This window comes from Maylandia zebra, linkage group LG15 (genome assembly GCF_041146795.1).
Source record: "Maylandia zebra isolate NMK-2024a linkage group LG15, Mzebra_GT3a, whole genome shotgun sequence".
Classification (NCBI taxonomy): Eukaryota; Metazoa; Chordata; class Actinopteri; order Cichliformes; family Cichlidae; genus Maylandia; species Maylandia zebra.
In genome coordinates this window covers 9,554,651-9,577,644 of record NC_135181.1, presented here as the reverse complement: position 1 = coordinate 9,577,644, position 22,994 = coordinate 9,554,651, and the positions used below count along the sequence as shown (strand labels likewise).

Here is a 22,994-nt window from a genome sequence, read left to right as displayed (position 1 = left end):
CCGTCTTGATAATATCCAAGCGCGCATAGACACATACACACGTGTAGACACTCAACTGGTCTTCCAGGCACTGCACATAAACTACCAGTTTTATTGCTTTACAACTTGCCTAAGGACTATTTATTTTGTGTGCATCTGTGTGTAAGTTTGATGCGAATTTCATCTTATATCTAGTGCAGGTTAAGCATAGGCTGCAATTATATTGTTAGTAGGTTGTGCAAATAAAAATGTATATACTGTGATAGTGTAACAAACCTCATTGTTGCTCATTTTGTAGATGTGGTTGCATCCTCGCTTCAACAAAGGATGTTACTGTTGCACCCAGAGAGGCAACTTTGTTACAGAAGACATCTGAAAAGTGCCGGGTGACAATTTGCAAAAAAAGAAACAAAGAAAGTTATAAACCTAAACCACGATAAGCTTACATTATCAGTAAAAAACACTGAAGACCAAAACTAAGCATAGCTATCCAATAAAAATCCTGTGCAGCTGTTACATAAACCATGTGATTTTATTGTCACTGTACATTCAGTGCACTGTTAGATTTGACTCACTCCAAAAAAAAAGAAGAAAAAGAAAAAAAAAGCATATATTTACACATGGATACAGTAGGCATGAACACAACAAACGAAACACAAGAAAATGCCACACAATACTGTCCAGTGAAACCCAGCTGTAGTTGCTTCTAACTTCCAATATTTTCCCTTTGTCTTCCCAGGACTGTGCGTGCATAGTTAGCCTGTCCTTTCCCAAGCATAAGTGTATAATCAAAATGAACCAAAGCTCCCTTTTATCTTGATTCATATATTACAAATGCTAACATATTGCTTTTGAGAAGGGGAGGGTTAATCCTCTTGGGTAATCACATGTCTGTGGTACATACACCTAGCAGGGTCCTTTATACACCGTGGACCAGAACGGCCAGGGAGGTTCCTCCATGTTTTATGTAAATCTCGTCATCTCAGCGTGCGCGGAGTTAAGGTAAAGTCCGCAAATGGAACAGCGAATAAGCAGCTTTCTCCTCCGAGGAATGTGTTCCCCAACCGCCGTAAGTTCATCTACATTTTTTTAATACCCAGCCAGTGATGTCACTTTATTTCTGTGCCACAGATTCCCAAGAGGAACCCATGGCCCGCTTCCAAACCCAGTGTAATTTTCAAAAAATATGAATTGAGGTATAGGGTCTAGACGACTTTACTCACTATATGTCCTGCTGTGCCGATAAGCAAAATCGATGGTAACGCAGTGTGTGTGTGTGTGTGTTTCAGCATTGAGATACACAAAGATACAGAAGAAAAAAAAAAACAGAAAATAAGACAATATCTCACCAAAGACTTACTTAAATAATTACCCATTGACTCAATACAGTGACTTGTATTATACAGGTTTTCAGTGGGCTCTAAATTTTGTTGCTAATCCAACATGAAAAACTCCCTAAATTGGCAAATCAAAGGATCATAGTTATAGTAACGAACAGCAGTCGTAGTATAGTGAAATATGCACATAATACATTTGTACAGCATGTCCACAATGTAAACAAAGAACAAATAAATGTCAGTCTGATGCTCCACAACACAAGGAACATAGGGTGGCCATATTTGCCTTGCATAGCCCAGTGATCGCTCTGTTATGAAACTATTACAGAGACTCATGAAATCGTCTTTGTAAAGGTTTAGACAAACCCTTCCCACCATCAACCAAAGTAAAACGTCTCTCGTCCCCAAGGTAGAGCCAAAGCAGAAATTTAATTGCTCCATTTCTACTGAGAATTTCAGCTTAGGAGACAATTAGAGTTAATTGGATGTAGTCGAACCGTTTTAGAAGTCTGGAAATAAATTAAGCATTTTCTTTTATTTTCTTATATTAATTTGGGAGAAGGGGGGGGGGGGGGTGGAAGTTGGGAAACAATTAATCTGCTATCAAGTCTTCAAAGAGCATGGAGGTGTGTAAATGAACTCTGATCAGGAGGGAGGGTCAGTTTTCCTGTTTTGGTCGAGCTGGATTGCAGCCATTTACAGAAACACTCTCCTCAAATTAGTACAAAAAAATAGAAAAAGAAAAAAAAAATCCTTTCACTTTTTAGACTTGTTTTTATCTCAGAGTGAGACTTCACAGAACTAATGATCGATCAATGCCTCTATTGAGCGAACAAAAGAAGATAAAAGATTTCCAGCATGTTTTGTTGTTAGGTTTAGTGGATACAGAGCAGAAAGGGTATGCTCACCATTAAAATCTGTATTTATGTGGAAACAGCAGTCATGTCTGCCTAATACAGCAGCTTTCATAACGTGTATTAAAAAGACAATAATGCTTTGGCTTGCTACTGTACAGAGGTGATGAATCCCTCATTTCAGCCGGGGACAGAAAAGCTGGTTAACAAGTGAGGAAGTGCATCGTGGGAATTGTATTCTCTAATGTATATGGTTATAATTATCTATGCATTACATTACAGTGAATCAGGAGTGTTCCTGTGGGAATCGTCAATAGTTACTGGCAGCTTGGCTTTATGCTTTATAATTGTTTGGGCAGAAGCTAATGGCACTTGACACTTTAAAGACTACTTTAAGTGTTCACGAGGGACAATATGTGTCTTACTAAAACCCTAAGAGCAGCTGTTTCATTTATTATTAGTATACTGTTTTGATCATATGGTAACATGTTCCATCTAACCTGCTCAGGTCATCAGGACAGGAAATAATATGTTCATAACTCTATCACTTTTATCCTAATTGAGTAATTTGGCAACTGGTTTATCACTGATAGATATTATGCTCCAAAAGACTACCATTACTTTTGGAATATACAGATTTATTAACTTAGTCTGTACTCCTTAATGGGAGTATGTTTGTACACAGTGCCTGTCTGAATATTAGCACCTTCATTAAAAATGAGCTAAAGACCAATAAAACTACAAAACATCCGAAAGCTGCATCTGGTGGTCAGTGAGATATATAATTTTCCACTATTGTTGCCACTAAGAATGAACTCGGAGAGCCTTTCAGGTTGTTCTCAGACAAACAAGTGTCATTATTGTGATTTGGATGAAAAGAGAAATTAAGACGAAAGAAAAGTGAGGAAAGTAAGGATCATAATGATTCCTGACAAAAAAAAAATAAAATTTGGGTATAATTTAGCATGTTGCATATAAACTTTTTTCTTCCTTCATCTCATTTGCAATATGATCTTATGCTACAACCACAAATTGGTGTCTACAAAGAGTCTTTTTTTTAAACTTTATCAGTTATCCTGATAAAAAGTCATGTAAAGCATCATTTTTTTAGTTTAAAGCTCCTACATTCCTACATCAAAGCACGTGATGACACTTCAGTTGGAAAAAAAGACTTCCCAACAAACCAACTGGGACATTATGACAAGCATTTGAACGCACAAATTAATAATATTAATTGACTGTAGCCTTTATATCGACACAGATGATGTTAAATTAAATAGCAAATAATACTGTTCATACTTTACAGACATATTCAGCTATGGGCTATCAATATAGTGACACTTGTTGTGTTGAGAACAAACTAAAACAAAGGTGGGCAGAGTTTCACAAGAAAAGGCAAAGCCTGTACAAAATATCACAATCTAGCGCACCATCGTCAACAAAAAGCTTTCGAAACAAACTGAATGATATTGTATAGTTGCTGAGGTCTTCATATTAGGGGTGTCAGTTTGCATTAAAGGGCGTATTACATTGCATTCATTGTGTTTAACTTCATTCTTAAATATAGCTTATCGTTATCACGTGCAGGTTTCACAGTACGTTTAGTTGCCAATAGATGTGCATGAGGACAAAGAGAAGCGAGGGACAAGTTTAGCCTCTAAAAGCAAAAAGGACCGAGAGAGTGAGCTGATACAATACTCATTATTGCCACATTATTCATAGCTGCTCAGTGCAAACTCTCAGTGAACTCTGATCACCAGCCAACCACCGTCCTTCTGCAAGCACCAAGTTGACCGAACCACTGAGCTGATGAAGCTTCTACGAGGTAAATATATAATGAAGAAATGGAGAATCTTACTGTAACGAGTACCACTGTCTTCGATGGTCAATACAAGAATATGTCTAACAGTTCTCCTTCCCCCAACCCCACATGTCCAGTGCAATTTCACACAATATACAGTACACATATTATATGTAGACCAGTTAGAGACTATTGCTTTAACAGCTTGCGATGAGAAAACGTGAGAGAAGGAAATAAAAACATGTGGCTACGTGGCTGTACAGTTCTTGAGGACATTTATATTATCACATTTCCATTTTGAGATGAAAATAAGATAAGAAACAAATTCACAGAACCTTCAGGTGATATAGAGCAACGGGTCTCTGGTTATAACAAGACCTCGGCTGCCTGATTTCTGTACACAACATCTTTATATACATAATCGTGATCCCCTGTCAATCAGTCTGATAATTGCCCACCTTTTAAAACTATTTCAAGTCCCTTTAGTTACCTTTAAGTTTAGTTTTGTTTAAAAGTGTTAAAATGACTCCAAGCTTCATCCTTCCATTGTCAGTTGGCACCACCTTTATTTATTGATTTATTTTTTAATGGGCTGTCCCTCGCCTCGGATTGGGTGATGCAGCTGCACGTCAAACACCCGGCCCGGGTGTCAAGCCTTGGCTTCCAGCATCTCGAGGAATAGTTTGTGCATGGGGACTTTGCCCTGCATTTTGATGCTGTAGAAGTGCTGAACGGCCTTGGTGGCAGTCTGACGGAGCAGAGGCAGGGTCATGAGCAGCTTGCCTGCCCGCCGGGGGTCCTCTGGGTGCTGGGAACCCTCAAAATCCTGCAGGGCTTCATGAAGAGAATCCTGGAGCCTTTGGACAGCCTCGATATTCTCTATGTGCATGGAGTCTGGAGCGAGAAGAAGAAAGTCGGAATGACAAAAATGCCTAAGACAAATCAGATGTTTCATATCTACATTGACAACAACTGCATGTTTTGCAGCTGCATCATCTGGTTTTAAACTCAGTAGCTTGTATATGCAAACGTGCAATTTTGCTTCTTAGTGCTTAATGACGCTCCTTAAATAAATGACTATGCATGGCTGGGAGTCTCGGGAGACATAGGAAGAGAGGGAAGTACAGTAGGTATATATAAATATACAGCAGGAGAGGAAAAAAAAGATTCATTTCTTTTGGTATCATGGACCACATACATCCCCCCTGCTAATGAATTCAGATGGCTGCATTACTAGGATATCATTCAGCTGAATGATGGTGGCAGATGGGCTTCATTTCCATAAGAAAGAGCAGTTGGCCCCCTTATGTATAGGCTCTAAAATAAAACCAGTTGAGACTTATTAAAAACTGCTCTCTATGTATAAGTCTACATGTTGGAGGGGAAAAAAGAGAGAAAAAAAACCAGGCTTGTCCTCCGAAGGACGAGCTGACAGCGAGCATTTTAATGGACAAGCACTGGTTTGCTTTCAGCCAATTTCACTGCACTGACATACTGTGTCAGGTCTAATCTGTGTATGCATCATATCCACAATTCATTAACTCACAGATAAAGCAGTGCACGACGCAAATGCGAATTCAATACAGTATTATAATCAAATCTCACAGACTGAGATAAACTCGTCCTACCCTGGTAGTAATACGGAGTAGCGCTAAAGAGAAGGCAAACACGGCTGCTGATTGAAGTGTAAGTGAATGAGATCAGCTCTGCTATGTGTCATGAAAGTTGTGGCGTGAAGTAAGACCATGTATGAACATGTAAATGAGGCAGAAAAAAGGGAAAGTACAAGGCTAATTATGTTCCTAACTGACTGATTAAGTCTCTTTTACCAGTCGCCTTCTGTGTAAATTGCATTTCTATCTTGGGAAATTAACTAGGCTATGTGGACCGCACATGTGTTCCAGCACTCTTCATTTGAAACCTTCATGTTAATGCTGATCTGATCCTCATTAGGCTGCACGATCATGTGTGTGCGCGCGCTCAGATGTGAGAAAGAGAGTGGAAAATAAGCAATATGTTTTTAAATGGGTGCACGCGTAAAGCATGAGTGTGTGTGTGTGTGTGTTTGTGTGTGTTTAAGGAGGCTGGGGCTGGGGGAGGAATGCAAAACTAACTTTGAAGAAACAATTTCCATGTAATCCGTCAGCAGCCTGGCGTCAATCCCGTCGATACTTTGCTAATTACAAAATCAATGGCCATGAATTTCCACAGCTGTCACACCCAGAGGACCACTGGAGCCGAAGCTCGCCGAGACTGTGTTCAAACGAGCCGAAGTTGCCCCCTCGCCCTCCCAGAGCAACCCCTCTGAACCCTAGCCTTCCTCTCTCTCTCACACGTCTTCCTTATACCTTTACCTCCCTGTCTTTCCATCACCTCCCCTCCTATTTATCCCCAACTTTCCCATGGAGTGTTTGTCATCAGGAGACTAAAGCTCTGGGCTCAGCATTTTTTTCAGTCAGGCAGGAGAAAAGACTCCTAACAGGCATTGATTAGCGGGGGACAGGCCCAGCCTCATGAAAAGCAAACTGTCAATACGGGCGCAGCATCTTCACACTGGAACAAACGAGGCCCGTCGCTCCCCGACGCTCATTCCACTCCACTTAACACATTTTATTGACAGCCCCTGTTTTTCTAATGAAATGCTAAATATATCTCCCTCGGCTGTGGCGCGCTGGCAGCTACTGTTATGGAGATGGAGAGAATGAGAGTGCAATGTGACAGTCACACACAAACACACGTGCACATGTATCTGCACACAAATTAAAATATAGCTACACACACAGACACAGACACAAAGTTAAATTAAAAAAAAATCTTGATCTTGACCTTTATGTCCTCTCTTATCGGGGATCTTTCATTGTGGGGGTGATGGTGCCACAAGATACCGATAACCACTCGACATTTTTTATCCCTGTGTTTTATTTCTTTGTCTGTTTAATTAAATGCCAACTGCCAGGCTTTACTTGAGATTTTATATAAAGATGTACCTTCCTGTCTATGTCATTACTGCGGAGAAAATAAAGGCTATTTGGCAAAAGTGACTAATCGGTTTTCGATTACTTGATTACAGTATTTTAATTTACTTTAATTTTATTTCTTTAGCGATAAATCACAGTCGCCTCAAGGTGCTTTAAGTTGGAGGGAAAAGAGCCTCCAGAGAAAACCCCAACAATCAGATGATCCCTGTACAGCAGTTGGCGACAGTGGGAAAGAAAAACTCACTTTTAACAGGAAGAAACCTCTGGCAGAGCCAGGCTCAGGGAGGGGCAGCCATCTGCCGTGACAGGGTGGGGGTAGTAGTCAACGCAAGTATGCCACTGAGCCACTACTATCTCTGGGAGTTTTAAATAGATGATTTTTGGAAAACTTAAACTCTCTGGAAGCCAAATACAATAAACAGAACTTGGTTTAGGATGTAATCCCATCATTTTGACTTGCATTCAGCAACACAATCCTGCTCTGCCTACTTATTGATGCACTATGATGTTTATGAAGATCCAAACCCACTACTCATCCAACGTTTCTATGAATTTGAGCCTACAATATTTGTGCTGTTCACAAACTCATAGATTAGGATTGTGAATTTAAGTCTAACAGGTGAATGGAAGATTACCTGAGTTAGAGAGTGCAATGGCTTTGAGCGTAACAAACTCCTCCTTCTCCATACGCAGCTTCTTGTAGCGTCGGACCAATGGCAAGATGGCAACATGAAGGTCCAGCAGGCCTGAGATCCTCGCCTGCTCCTCATCTACCACGTAGTCCTCCGCATACATTATCTCATCCTCACAGGGCAGTGAGCGAAACACAATGCTCAGCACCAGGATCTCCATCCAGGCACTCTGCAATAGACTCATCTGGTCTGCCAGCGAGAGTGTGGAAAAGCCTGCAGGAGTATAAAGAAAATATATGTCACATTTGAACATTTTCTAGGTACTGCTGAGCCCTCACACAGAACAACCATGTGACATAGTAAGAGGGCAGCCTATTAACCCCCCTGCTCAATTGTTGCCTCTTTCAGTCCTCTGTGTGCTTTATGGGCTATGTATAATTGCTGCGCAATCCTCAAAGAAGTCCGACTTGAAACAGAGACCGACTGCTGTATGCAGTGGCTTTCAGGGAGCAATATAAATCAGTCAGGAGCAGAGGCCTTTGAAACATGAGCCAGGGCTGCCTCAGCCATCAACTCAGTCCTTCTGCAACCCACTGCATAAGCACATGAGACCCTGCTTAGTGAGGACAAATCCAGACTTAACACTGATTATATCGTATCATTGTCAGAGTAAGGACGGGTGAATAGACATTCACTTCTTCTTTACAACAACTTCAAAGTTAATTCTGTCATTTAAAACAGACTAAATTAATGTACTGAAATTCCAACTGAGAAAATAGGAAGGAGAAAAAAAGAAGATCGTGTGGATTTATAATTAGACTTCACCATTTTATAGTTTTCGCATTTTCTAAGAGACTTTTGTGGGATTCCTCCACCCTTTTCATAAAAGGGTAAAGAAAAACCTTTCAAACAGTAATCAAAACACTTCTGAATCAAAAAAAACAACCTCTGTTTGCATCAGAAAGACCATCTGATGATTTTTTTTTTCTTTTAAAGGAAGCAAGTGAAAGTACCTTTTATCTATAAAAGATATAGCCTACAGGTTTATAATACTTATATACATAAAACATTTACTACAACAAGAAACTCTAATAGTACATGCCCATGTCACGGTACTTTCTGACCCGTTTTTGCTGATGGCCATTAAATTAAAATGATCAATGCTTTATAAATTGTAGCCCCATAAATGCACAAATTGGGTCATTTCAGCCCACTGCCAGGTGGTTGCTATGCAACATGATGATAATATATCATGTGTAATTCCACTTTTGTGGATATAAATGAGATGTTAATGTTGTGAATTGAAAACAATAGGTGATGATGATTTCATGAGGTATTGTGGATTGTTGTACATTCAAGGTTAAAAAGGTAATTTTAGTCATTTGTAATATGGTTCTCATGGAACCTGAAGGTATCATAACATATCATCCATAACTTAAATTTTGTGGATGTGTTATTGTTGTGAAACTAAAACTATAAAATCCTTTTATAAGTTGCTGCAGCTTCAGAAATGCTAATATCATGTCATTTTAACCTGTTATTAGCTGGTTGCTGGGCATAAGAATATCTGATATAGACAACAACCTTCAGGTGTATCAGATGAGCCTGCGTACCAAGTTTGGTAGCAAAAACATATGGACAGACATACACAGATTTGCGTATCATAGTAAAATGTCTTTTTTCCTGTTCATGCACAATCATTCCCTGTATATGAACATGGTGTCTCACTCTAATCCTGTTCCTGCCTATCACATTGTTCATATTCTTTATTGGCATCAACTTTCAACTCACCTCTTCTGGCTGTGGACTCTGAACTGGTATTTATTGGTTAGTTCATTCACAGGAATTTTGAGCCACCATGATTAAGAAACTGGATCTGTTCTGTAGCTGTGGTGTAGTTCTCCCAACAACATTTACCATCATGTATCACAAGTGTATTAATGTGCTGATTTTCAGTGTGTGAGAATTTGTTTAGAGTTTTGCAACAGGAGAAATCAGGTCCGTACATATACTGAATAACATATTCACTGGGATTGGGATGGAATTATGAAGGGGAATGCTTTAAACGCAGCAATGTTAAGATCCAAAAACAAAGCACACATGCAGGCTTCTTCCTGTGTTGTTCAACCTTTTGAACTTGGTGTGGCAATTCATCCAAATCTCGAGGTCGACCCATCAACTTTCACCTCTAACATTCACACACACCACATCAAACACCTGAAAGGACCTCAATGGCCACAATACCTTTCACTACTCTATGGTGAATAGGAAGGTGATTGGGGGATATTGACCAGGGCCTTGAACTCACCACGCTGCTTACTTAAATCTTGAAACTTGTATGGATCGGAATCGGACAGGTTGACTTAAAAGGGGTCCTCCCGATGTTTCTTATCAAGCAAATAGAGGAACGGCGGGAAGCGAGAGAATGAAACAGAGAGAAAAGAGTGCTGGGGGTGTCATTGATTAGTAGATTGTAATCAGTCCACCAAATGCGAAAGGGTATCGATCCAAGCCTCAGATCTGACAAACAGACATTTGATGGAGGACATCCGGTACATGTTTAGTGGGGGGAAGAGAGGACCACAGGATCACTGAATGTAGATATCAATGCTGTGTCAGGAATTCACGAGTTTACTCCAGATTCCCCAAAGACACTTCTGCAAGAGAAATGAATGGCCTAAATTTGGTGAGGCTTATTTAGAATAGTGAGGCAGGACTAGGGATGGGTACCGGTGTCCGGTGCCATGATGGCACCGGTTCTGACATAAACGGTAGTAACCAGACCGAAAAGCAGCGCACATTTCGGTGCTTTATTTCGGTGCTTTTTTTTCCTGAGCTGTGATACACTTTAGATTCTAGCCAATCATTTTACGTTTCCGAGGATAGTAGGCGGGGCCAGGTACGTACGTTCTGTTAGAGCAGAGCTACAGATTAAAAATGTCCAAGGCGAAGCGGTCAAAAGTCTGGCTGTACTTCACAGCAAAATATGCAAACTCAGCAGCCTGCAACAAGTGCTTTAAGCTGATACTGTGATACTGTCAAAGGAGGTAACACCTCAAATCCGATGAAACACCTGGCGACGCGTAGCGTTTTTTTTTTTAAAAGCCCAGAAATGCGCCGTATTTGATAGCTTGCTGCGAGACCTCACACCGAGCACATCTACTGCGGGTGGGTTGCCTGTTATGCAACATCCCCCAAAAACACGAAGAGGAGAGTCCTGGCCCCTAGCCCTGCCAGTGTAGCAGAAATGATGACAGATGATGGTGGCAGCAGCCGTTCTTCTCTGCGTGAGTAGCTAATTTACGTTGAGTAGGCTAACCACGTTATTACATTAATGCATGTAAGGTGAACTAGCAAACATCATCATAGCTACATGCGGCTGTCTTCTTGTTTGATGGCAGATACTCCCTTCACCCTGGCTAAAAAGGCTAAAATGACCAAAGAAAAAGTGGAAAACAGTTAAACATGAGAGGTTTAGGACAAAGTTTGTGTTTTTTCCATTGTTTAAGCACTGCTTCCAGCCAAGAGTGATACCATATATGCCCCATAACTGCAGAAAAGGCTAACATTGTTATATTTTTTACAACAGCTGAACATGAGAGGTTTTTGGACCAATTTTGTGTTCTCCATTCTTTAAGCACCGTTTGAGCACCGGCACCGTTTCAAAAGTACCGATTTGGCACCAGTATCGGATAAAACCTAAACGATACCCATCCCTAGGCAGGACAAAATAAGTCTGACAGTTAGAAAAAAGTAGCATAGTTACATACAGAAACAACCCGTTTAAATAACTATAAAGCAAGAACACTTAAGGCTAAAAATCATGCTTATTAGCTCCATTTAATGTAGCATACCTTTAATATACTGCCTCAACATAAAACCACCAATTGTGCAGAATGCCCTCCCTTTGTGATGCCAAAAGCTTGCTTATCATGGGTAACCTGTAGTGTCAGGCATCAGGACATTGGTAACAAATGCTTTGAGTCTTGAGAGCTGCTGGGTGTGGCCTTCGTGAACCTGGGCTGTTTTTGCATGTGGGACAGATGCTCAACTGGACTTTGTAAATAAAGTTTCGAGCTCTTTGTAAAATTCCTCCAGTTGCTCCTGTGCAATTTTGGAACTTGTGACATGTCAAAGTAACATCTGCATGGAGGCCAGGACTAAAGGTTTTCCCAGCAGAACATTGCACTGTGCTTTTCATTTTGTGACTCATTGGTGAAGACATGCATATATTTCCCTTATTTTCCCCCAGCACTCCTGGCCACCTTTTTCTTTTCTCTTTTTTTTTAAACACTCAATTTACTGAAGCAATTTAGTGACTTCCTGGTTTCCCTTGGGTTAGCCTGGAGCTGGATGTGCGTCGCCTGGAGGTGGCTGAGTTAAGTGTCACTGTGGAGGGTGAATCCCCCTGATGAAATATCAATATTTCACCCTAGTGATTTGATGCCGTTTGACCAAACATGACACAATACTGAGCAAACCAGGCAACGTCAGCATCTCTGTGTTTGCAGTCTCTCTGCATGGAGATGAAGAACATGAACAGCGACGCTGTTCTGCTAAACTACAGGGTTTTAGAGTATTTATGTTTTACTTGTTAGCTGAATAAATCAAAATCCTTAATTTTACATCCTATAGGCTTTATCGCTATGCGTCTTCATAGTGTAGTGACTTAGACATTTGCTTCACAAACAAAAGGTTGCTGGTTCCATTCCAGTTGAGACAGAAATCCCCTTTAGGGTTGCGTCAGAAAAAAAAACATGGGGAGCTATCAGCTGTGGTGACCCTTGTGAACAAAGAAGCACCCGAAACTAGGTTTAGGTAAAATTATTTTAAACTTAAAGTGATTTCTTTAAATTATTTTAAAGAAATCTAGACTATTGGAAAATGCCTAAAAGACACTTTGAATAAAAAAATGTCAGTGCAAGAGTGCAAATTACTACTTATAGGGCTCAATGAAGCCTAATTTTTGGAGGTTACAGTTCACTTTACTTCAACTCAATTTTATTTATATAGTGGAAAAAAACCATCATCTCAAGGCGCTTTATGTAGGAAGACCCTACAATAATTCATCAAAAACCCAACAATCAGACAAAGTGCTATGAGCAAGCTCTTGGCGACAGTGGGAAAGAAAAAAAACAACCTTTTAACAAGAAGAAACCTCCGACAGAACCAGGGTCAGGGAGAGGCAGCCGTCTGTCATGACTGTTTGGGGGCGAGGGGAGGGAGACACGACAAAAGATATTATTAATCTCTGGCTGTTTTCCAAAGCATAAGTAATAATTAGATGCAGAGTGGTGTATAAACACATAGTAAGTGAAAAAATGTGAGTGAAGAAGAAACAGCAGCCTACAGCATAACTATGGGAGGATATAGGGTCACCTGATCCACCTCTAACAAATGCTTTATCAAAAAGGAAAATTATGACACTAATCTATAGAATCTAATCTAATCTATAGTATAGAGGGTTGCTGTAAAAAAACTGTAAAAAAAAGACTGAATACATGTAAATAGAGGGCTACTCAAATACCCATAAATGCCTAAAACTCAGAAGTTACTGCTAACTCTTTTAAGCTAAGTTTTGCTAACGAGGCCATTTTTCACCAAAGTATGTCTTTTACCTCTTCACTCTGTGCATTATTGCCAAAATTAGGAACACCCTGTCTCAGATACTAGAAGAACTAGTCCAAACATTTTTCAATTCCAGGCTGAACTCCTTGTTACAAAAATGCCACAGCAAGTATACCAACAGGGACTGGAAAGAGACACATTCTCTACTTTTATAACTAAGCTTGACAATTTTCTTTTTGATAATTAAACTATCTCAGTGACCCTGAAAAAAGCATTTATCTGCCACTACTGCATGCCATTAAATTTGAATTCTCTCTCCTCCAGCTTGTGCTTTGTACTCTCTCTTTGCACCTCTCTGCACAAGCTACACATTTATGATCTGTAGTTACGAGCCCAACTAACCTGCTCAGTGTTTATAGTGTGTTATTGCTCTGCGCTCATCTCTTCTCTCGCCACTCCCCACAGCTGACTGAGGCAGATGGCTGCCCCTCCCCGTCCCCCTAGTTCTGTCTGAGGTTTCTTCCTGTTAAAAGGGAGTCTTTTTCTTCCCATTGCCAAGTGCATGGCTACAGGGAATAGTAAGGTTTGTAACACTGCAAAATTTTGATCCAACTATGTAAACTGCTGTTTTTTTTAGTGATCAAATACATTTTAATGCTAATAGTTACAAAAAGATTTACTACGCTGACAAAATGTAATCAAAATGAAATTTTTTAGCCATAAAGAAAGAGACAGGAGGTTATATAACAAAATGTCCCTATTTATTTGAGCATTAAAATAAATAGGGACTGTTTTTTGCTAACTTTAAAATCAAAATCAGAAGTATTTTTGTTGCTTTTACATCTATCACACTGTTCACTGTTTTAAAACCATGTTGTGCTCTGCAAACTGTGGGGCAGCTTTTGTAGTAATGCATTGACCTGCAGGGGGAGGCTGTTGTTGTTGTTGTTGTGTGTGTGTGTGTGTGTGTGTGTGTGTGTGTGTGTGTGTGTGTGTGTGTGTGTGTGTGTGTGTGGAGAGGGGTGTTGCCGTTTCACCAAACACATTACAATACTGTAACACTGTAAAAACCCATATTTAGCCAATGTAGCATGTTAGTCAGCAATATGCCTATTTCTTTAAAGGTCCCCAGGTCCCCAAAAAAAGAACTGTTTGGCAGGGTTCTGGTAATGCAACAAAAAAATACAGGTGCGTGTAAGATAACTGAGGCCCTGCTCAGTACAGTGAGGAGACTGAGTGGTTGGCAGTGAAGCTTGAAGCTGTCATTGAGAGCGAGGTCTAAAACAGACAGCAGTTCACTCTCTATTCATTTAGTATCATTACAGGCCTCCTAAGAGCCCTAATGGGCCTAATAAAAAGACAGAGGTAATAATGAGACTTGAGGGCCCTATATGAGCAGGAGGAGTAGGAGAGGGAGAGCCAGGGGAACAGGAGAACAAGGAAGCCAGAGAGTGTGTGTGAAAGATATTATGGCAGAGGGTGCGCAGGACAGAAACAGAGAAAAAGAAAGGAAAAAGAACGAGCATTAGATAAAGTGAATAGAGGGCGCTGTACGCTTTTGACTTGAATGTAGTCTACGCTTTGTGAGGTGGTCTGTGTGTGTGTGGTTACAAATCAAGGGCCACAATAACATGTCTCCTATCATGTTCTTGAAGCCAAAATGTGTGTTTTTGTTTTATTTTTTAAAAACTTCAATATTTTTAATTGGCTCCTTTGCACACAAAAAAACCTAAACCAAACTAAACTGTGAGGATTAAAAATTCATCAAATTACTTCTTTCCAGCTGTAAAACACAAATATTTAAGCCTTCACAATGAACACGTGTACCACAATACCTAAGGAGTATTACATGTTTCTTCCCAGCTCTCCACATGTGGATGCTGAAGGACTTTCACATTAATGGAGCGATCTGCGCTAATGACTCCTATTACCTCATCGTTAAGGCCATTTGCGCAGTGGGCTATGAGTGTAATGGAGGGAGTGGACTGTTAAACTGTAGGGACCCCTTTTGTCTTAATCGTTACTTGGTGACACTTTGACCCAGTGGCCGCGGGTAAAATGTCTCCAGAGTGTCACGTGCTGCCTTTAATAACTCTGACAGATCTGGATTTAGATCCTCACACCATACAAGATCAATACTTTTTTATTTATATTTATATATATATATGTATATATATAAAAAAAATGTAATGAGAATAAGGCAGTGGAAAAACATTACAGTAAAATTCATTACAGGCCCCATGGGGCTCCATTAAATTGAGGAATTTGACTGTAGTTACCCTATTTGGCTCTTTTATGAAAAATACACCTGAATTAGATTTTTTCCCTTGTTCACAAGATGTTGGATGGAAAAGAGGTCAGGAGTAAAAAACAAAAAACAAAACCCAAAAACTGTGCATTTGGGTCAGGGAAGCTCCTTTTGTTCCTGTTAACGCTTGTTTCTCGATGTAAACTCGAGAGTGGTGAGACAGCATGTCTCAAACCCCAGCAACCCTCCATTGGCTAATCGTTTAATAAGGCTTCTCTTTTCCTAAACATTCATGTAAAGTTCAAAGGGCTGGTTTGGGCTCAGCTCATTTTGGCCCACAGTCCAAACAGATGATGTAAGCTTTCCCCAACAGGTAACTTCCTTCATGTTACTCCACTATGCAATCGATGCTGTTTTCAGATGGTTGCCCACTTGGCTGACTGTGGATGAAGTGGCTAGGTGCCCCACTAGTGGAACACAGCATACATTTGAGAATCACTGGTCTACAGCAAATTGACACATAATGTGGAGGAGTTGTCTCCTAATGTCATTCTCCATTCCTGAACTTTTCTTACTGCTAAGGCCTCAATCACACGAGCCTGTCAACGACCATCTGGCAAACAAAGGTCATAAGGTTGTCAGGTAAGGTCCCTAGTTAGTTGCCAGGGTTGTCAGTAGTTTGCATGGAAGTACTGCAAATACTTGCAGACATCTCTCTGAGCTTTAGTTAAACTTAAAAAAGTACAACGCAAACCGGAAATAAAAAATATTTACCATTAGAGTAAATTTTCCTGCATCAGCCAATGCATTTCAAAAGCGTCAACTTTTACTTTGAAGGCAAACAACAAAATGACATATAAGTGTCATTATTTATTAAACAAAGCCAAAATGCTAAATAAATACGCCCCATGATTCAGTTGTTAGTAGAACCGGCTTTAGTGACAATAACTTGAAGTAACTGTTTTCTGTATGACATCAAATCATTGTAACCTTCTTTACGCCACTGATTTAGCCCATTGAGGTTTGTTTATGTCAAGCTCTCTTAAGGTCCCCTGTATTTCAATGAGATTGAGGTCTGGACTTTGACTGGGCCATTACAACACCTTGATCCTTTTTCCACCCGTGAATAAGCTTTCTCACTGGAGTTCAATTTAAAAAAAAACAAACTTTAACTCTTACCAGACTGATGTGCAAGAACATTGGGCTCAAATTGTGGTCATAAATATTTTGTACTACTGAGTTTTGTAACCTTGTAAACCAAAATATCTGAAAATTTTATGTTTGTGCATTCGTAGATGAGAATTTGTTTGTGTGTGTAAAAAAGATTTGTGTTTGTAAAAATATTTACACAAGTTAGTTTTTTTTTGTTAAGGTCTGCTTACAGATACAAAACAAAAAACTATGTGTAAAGCTCTGCGTTCAAGTTTCCTGGCTGTGTGTGAGTTTCAACATACAAGTACGAATTTTGACCCGTTTTTTCTTCCTTTCAGCTGATTGGTCAATGTCATCTCAATCACAAATTTAACAATCCAATCAGAGAACAGATGGGTTTGGCTGTTGGAGTGGCGCTTTCCATATAAAAGTTTCAGATATTTTGGTTTACAAGGTTACAAAACTCAGTTCACAACTACGCATTTGATTTACAAGTACAAAATATTTATGACCACAATTTGAGCCCATACATTCCTGATATCTTTGCTGCTTGGCATTACATTAACACACATCTGAATACCGCAGACCAGCAAACTGCCAAAACCTCAGTTTTCACAGAGGTGCTCACCCTCGCTGATGATCAATTAATTAACTTGATTAGTAGCAGCTTGCTGCCACTTATCTTTCTATTTCCTACAGAAGCAGTAAGGATGTACTTTGTTTACACACTTCTACATCTTTTAGTTTTTGTCAAATAAATAATGACACAGGTTACATGTCATGTGCATTTCCTTTGAGGCTTTATTTACTTAATTTTAAACAGATAATTTTTATTATGTCCTGATATGTAAAGCCACAAAATTAAAAGAGGATGTACTTTCTTTTTCCCATAACCGTATTTGCCATCGTCCTATAACTACTCTGGGCCACTGCTCAGCAAACGATTCATAGTCTTGCTTTAAGTGTGGACGATGAGTCAGTAAATGGGACAAATAGGACAGCACTGTGCCAGCCCAAAAGGAGACAGAGAGAAAAAAACTCCATTGTTTTGGCAAAAAATCATTTTTTATTTACTCTGAATAAATTCATTTTTGTTTTTACGACTAATTAATTGTGTTTAAGCAAGCATGAGACCTTTTTTCGTTCCTTACTCTGACGTAAGGATTTGCTTTTTTTTGTTATCACCTTGAAATAAATGCACAACAAAAGACAACTGAAGATAAAATTTGTGTCCTGACTGCTGCCATTTATTTTAATCAATTAGGAACCCCTTTAAGAAATGCATCAGTGAAGAATATTACTAGCTTTAATTGAATAATAATTGAATTGACAACACGTGTGTCTTTTACATGCTTTATTTAACCAGATCAATGGCTTGCATATACTTTGAAACCAGCCAGTGCTCCTTATGAACACGCGGAGGTCCAAAGTGTCTCCTTCAGCCGATAAAGATGAGAAGAACGGAAGATCTAAGAACATTTGCATAGCAAGTCTTATTTAAGAATTCATCAACAAGGAGAAGGGAAATCCATCAGTATTTCCCTAAATAAATCAATTTCACCACAGGCCCTGTGTAGTCTCCTTAAGTAAGTAAGAGGATTGCTTTCTTTAAGTCTGGGATTGAAATGGAATACATTGACATAGGGGCGGGTCCCCCCCACAGACTCTCCCACCCCACTCCACCCCACCCCAGTCAAATCAAAGGTTTCAGCTGCTCTTTATTGATTAGATTTTAGAATATGGGACTAGCTTCTCCCTTAGGTGCAGATGAGTAGCAGATGTTAATTATCCTGTGTGTGTGCATGCGTATGAACGGGAGGGGGTGGCGGGTTATGTACAGCAGTCGGTGAAGTACTCCAGTAATCTCACACTGTAACATTTGAGCAAATCAAAGAGCAAATGGGAGCAGTTTCTCCTCCGCTTTACTAACTGCACAAGACCACACGTGAACCTTTTTTTTTTTTTTTTTAGCAACTTAATAGATGGCCTGTATAAAAAGCACCTATGTCTGAAATTTCACATTAAGACAAGTGTTTGGAAAGCCAGAGCCCTGATGACAGGTTCAGTCAAGAGCAGTCACATGTTTCTACCTGGGATATGTTTGGCCCAGCCAATGATGACCACCAGCTCGCGGTCAGCCAAGTCACAAAGCGTTGTCAGAGCCTTGATGTCTCCGTCCGGCATGGTGGGGTCAGGCATGGCATAGATCTTCTCTGGCTCCACCACCAGCAAATGAGAGACGATCTTTGTCACTAAGAGGGGGAAGAGACAGAGAGAGAGATAGAGAGAAGGACGGAGGGCGTGAAGGAATATAAATGTACTGTGGTGTGCGACAGTTTTAGGCAACAGTGTTTGCCTAAAATATGATCATATTGTGCCACATCAATCTCATCTTTGGATGTAGATAACAATGCTCTCGCCATATTCCTCAAGGGGATTCATTTCACAGCTTTATGTCCCATCATATTAACTAATAAAGTTAATGCTTTTTGTAATGCTCAGGTAATACACACATTGTTACTGAGTGAGATTTTAAATGAAAAAAAGAAAAAAGCAACAAAAAAGCAACTCACGTGGTTTTTTGGCTGGAGGGGGGAGGGTGAGGCCGAGGTAGGCGCCGTTTTCGGCATCCAACCGCCGCTTGTACTTCTGACGCCCCCCTCTCACTCGATCCAGACGCACACCTGCAAAGAAAAATAATTAAAAATATCACGTATGCATAAGATAAACCAAAGCCACTCTGACGAATCCACAAAACGTAATGATTACGTAGCAAAATAAAATAAAAGGGAACTTTTCACTTGTTATGTTTGGAAGTAGGCGTTGCTGCTGACTTTCTCACTTTCTTTTTATATGCTTAATTTTTGAAAGTTACATTCAGTTATAACGACCTATTTTATGGCATCGTATTTGCTACAGCTTATTATAAAACTGTAGCCTATTTATTGGGGGGGAAACTTGACCTATTTTGCTGTGTCATCAGACTCTCACGAGCATTTCAGGGTTTTTAATTTTCTACCCTGTATATGACAAATACTATATAACCATTCTTCATATAATATACAGTACAAAAATTAGGATAACAGCATTTTTCTGTCATTTATCTACATAAACAGTTACATTCCTTTATTTTTAACCTTTCAACCATCAAGCAGGACTTCTGAGTGGAAGTTTAAGCATTCACATGCAGGATTATCTTCAAAGCCATCACAGAGGATGCGGGCTGGATGCACCTTGTCTCCTGAATTGATACGTTTGCATTAAAAGTTGTTTGAGCACTGAGGGAGAGCAAACAGATTTTACATGGTCAAGTGGAATTAAGTCGTGTGAGATTTCCCAGTGACTCATATAAATTCCTTTGATTCCCCTGGAAACAAAAGAATCCGATTAGGATGGTCTTTCAATTTCCTGACACCGACTATCCACTAACCTAATTACCCACCGTGCCCAGAGGGAGCTCATTCTTCCCAGCAAACACAGTGAGATCATTTTATGCCTGGCAGATTGAAGCTAAATCGAGAGCCCCTCTCCTAACACAGCTTTCCATTTGTACGCCTTAAAGTAATCAATAAGGCTTGCAAATAGACTTCTTGTTCTTTGAACACATGTGGATGCGGTTTTAATTAGTCAGTTAGGCAGGCAGGAGCTGGGTTTGCGATAGATGGAGCTTTAGTGGTTGTTTTTAGCATTACTCTTGGTTAAGTTAAATTTAAAATGATAAATTGGGCTTCAGGAAACAGTGTGCATGTACTCCAGATATTAAATCAGTTCAGGAGCCTCTCTCTCTCTATTTAATGGTACACAGAGGCCTAATAAAGGGTTATGCAGTTAGTTAAGCCTTTCACAATAATAAGCTTGTTTAATGCATAAATATATTAAGAAGGTACCAAAACCGAATTCATGCAGCATGTTCTTGTAAGGCTAACTGACAGTGAATTGTTGCTGCTTTTGCCCCTAACATTATCAAGACACACACACACTGACACACACACACACCAGTTTCCCTGCCGTGGGCTGCTAGGTCATGTAGCTACAACAAGCGACAAGTGACCAAACAGCCAGAGTTAGAATTCCAAGATCCGCGGGGGCTGTTTGAACTCGAACATCCAACTGGCCCATAATTAATAGACGCTGACAAGAATTAAGAGCTCAGCGCTAACCAGTTTCAGTTTACAGCTTAGCGGCGCTCCAAACAGCAGAGACCCGAGGCAGGAGGGCAGGGACAACGACAAGGGAAAAAAACAAGGGTTAGATAAGGCTGAAGAGTGGGAGGGTTGGAAAATCAAACAGAACAATCTGCTGTGCTTGGATGAATATATCTGTTTTCTGATGGTTTCTTCTTTCTCAATTTGTACATCCTCTCTCTGTCGGCCCTGCCTGTCCCAATGACCACCTGATCTCACCAGTGCGGGATTATCTCCTCCCCATGTGATATGGAACAGTACTGAGAATATGACCACAACAAGACAGCTGAATGAGGCCCCTGGAAGAGGGCCGGAGAGGGTGCGAGGGGGGCAGTGTGTGTCATCGTCAGCACCGCATTCCTAACCTCAGGCCCAAAACCACATCGGCCTCCGCGCTTCAAGACAATGCGGGTCCAGACGAGAGCCTCTGACATGGGTTGGGGGCGGCGGGGGCCAGGCGGGTCCACAGATCATCTTAAAGGCATCCAGATCCTTTTTTATGGTTGCTGGCCTTTCATAAAGTGTGACAGGCAAAGTATGGATGCATGGGTGAGGTTATGGGGTAAAAGAAATGTGTGTGCTGGATAATATGAATTCACATACTACAGCACGCTCATAACTTTGTGCTGACTGCGAGAAAGACGGGCTGAGATACTTGGCTGAAAGTCTATTCTTGCTATGTGAGTGTGTTTGTGTGCGTGCACATGTGTGTGGCAAGACGATGAGGCATATTTACATTGGAGCAATCTTTACAGCCACCTGATCTGTTTTGCTTTCACATACACAACATTTATTGACTTGTTAAAACGTTAAGGCAAATTTCTTATTAAAGTGACAGTGTTTCGCTTCATGCGCTGGCCGCGGGTGCGCCGGGTGTGTCCTGCGGATTATTTTGCTATGCGTTTATTATTTGCACATTAAATCGACAGATATCTATTTCACCATAGCAGCTGCCAAAATATTCATTTTATGCCCACAATGAAAAAAATGACAAAAAAACGGCCCTTAAGAATACATAATAACATTTTTAAAGCCCACCTTAAAACACAAACATCAAAATGAAATCTGAGTTAAGTATGTGATTAAATTTTCGGCCTAAAGCCCCCACCCAAATTGTCTAAATCCACATTCTTCGCAATGTGGTCAGAAACATCGGTCTATATGCTGAAAAACACCCACATCAGCAGTGTCTTCAATGTAAAACTGAAGCCAGAAAAACAAAAATACACAAAGGAAGACAGAAGGTTGAGCAAAAACAAAAAAAAGTGTCCAAAAAAAACATTCATGATATAAATGAGATTCATTCTTCTGGTACAAAAAGATGCTCTACAGAGCAGCTGTCATCACTGAAAGGTGCATGTGTCTCATATCGAGACTGTGTGTTACTATGTGAACATGTGCTCGTGTGTACATGCGTGTTTAAGCTTCTCACTCTCAACTATTTTCAGCCTTTCACCTGTCAGAGGCGCTTCTTTCGAGAGAATGTGTCAGAATTGACTGGCTGGCTAACGCTGCCAAAGGGAGATTAGGAGCTCCCTATTTTAGCTGGGAAAAATCAGAGGGATGCGGCGTGCAGCCCCCTCCGACGCAGCCTGCTCACCCTTTGCAAAGCGCAGCCGCTCTGCCCTTCCAGGGCTGCCTCTCAACATCTGATCTGGAAAGTCAGAAAGAGCTACAGTAAAGGCTGTCATCGGGTTTTTTTCTTAAGTCTGGGTGGGCTGAAAATAAGAAGGGAAAGGCGAAGAAAAGACGACACAAAAAGTTGAAGGGAACTGGATTGGGTTGGGTATTAACATGGCGCACCATCTGCTGCAACCCCCTCCCGGTGGCCTGGCAATGCTGGCACTGCTTAACCGTAACTGCCATGGCACTTGTATCACTCTTTATCATGTTTTACACTTAGATAAATCTGAGCCAGCGTGTCCACAAAGGGCTATTATTTTGTCTCGCAGTGCCGCCCTAACCACAGATGCAGCTCTAATAAAAAACATCTGCAGAGCTCGAGAAGGGCCGAGATCATTCATGAAGTTGAAGCTGGTGTAGTGGACAAAATAAAATGTTTTTAAAAAGCTAGAACGGTGTCAGTGACAAGCATGGGACCTCAAGGAGCGATTCTGAGCCCCTTGTCAGGGGTGATATACATTTTAACATGTGTGTCGGGAAGCGAGTACATGTATAGAAGGGTTGTTATGAGGTCAGCGCTTCGCTAAATCCTTTTCTTCGGAGGAACACGTGTTAGCCTCCGTGTCTGATCTATCACC

At 40.5% G+C, this 22,994-nt stretch overlaps 1 protein-coding gene across 2 annotated transcripts in view; it reads right to left on the bottom strand.

Moving 5' to 3' along the window:
• Window positions 1–509: 509 nt before the first annotated feature.
• LOC101467647 (estrogen-related receptor gamma) overlaps window positions 510–22,994 on the bottom strand; it is a 42,184-nt gene continuing 19,699 nt past the window's right edge. For both annotated transcript variants that reach the window (XM_012916432.3, XM_076873829.1), the window contains 4 exons: window positions 19,123–19,233; window positions 18,640–18,801; window positions 7,585–7,854; window positions 510–4,865 (listed from right to left, as the gene is read on the bottom strand). In XM_012916432.3, the coding sequence (XP_012771886.2) occupies window positions 4,621–4,865; window positions 7,585–7,854; window positions 18,640–18,801; window positions 19,123–19,233 (788 nt within the window). In that variant the 3' untranslated portion in view covers window positions 510–4,620. The remainder of the gene's footprint in view (window positions 4,866–7,584; window positions 7,855–18,639; window positions 18,802–19,122; window positions 19,234–22,994) is intronic.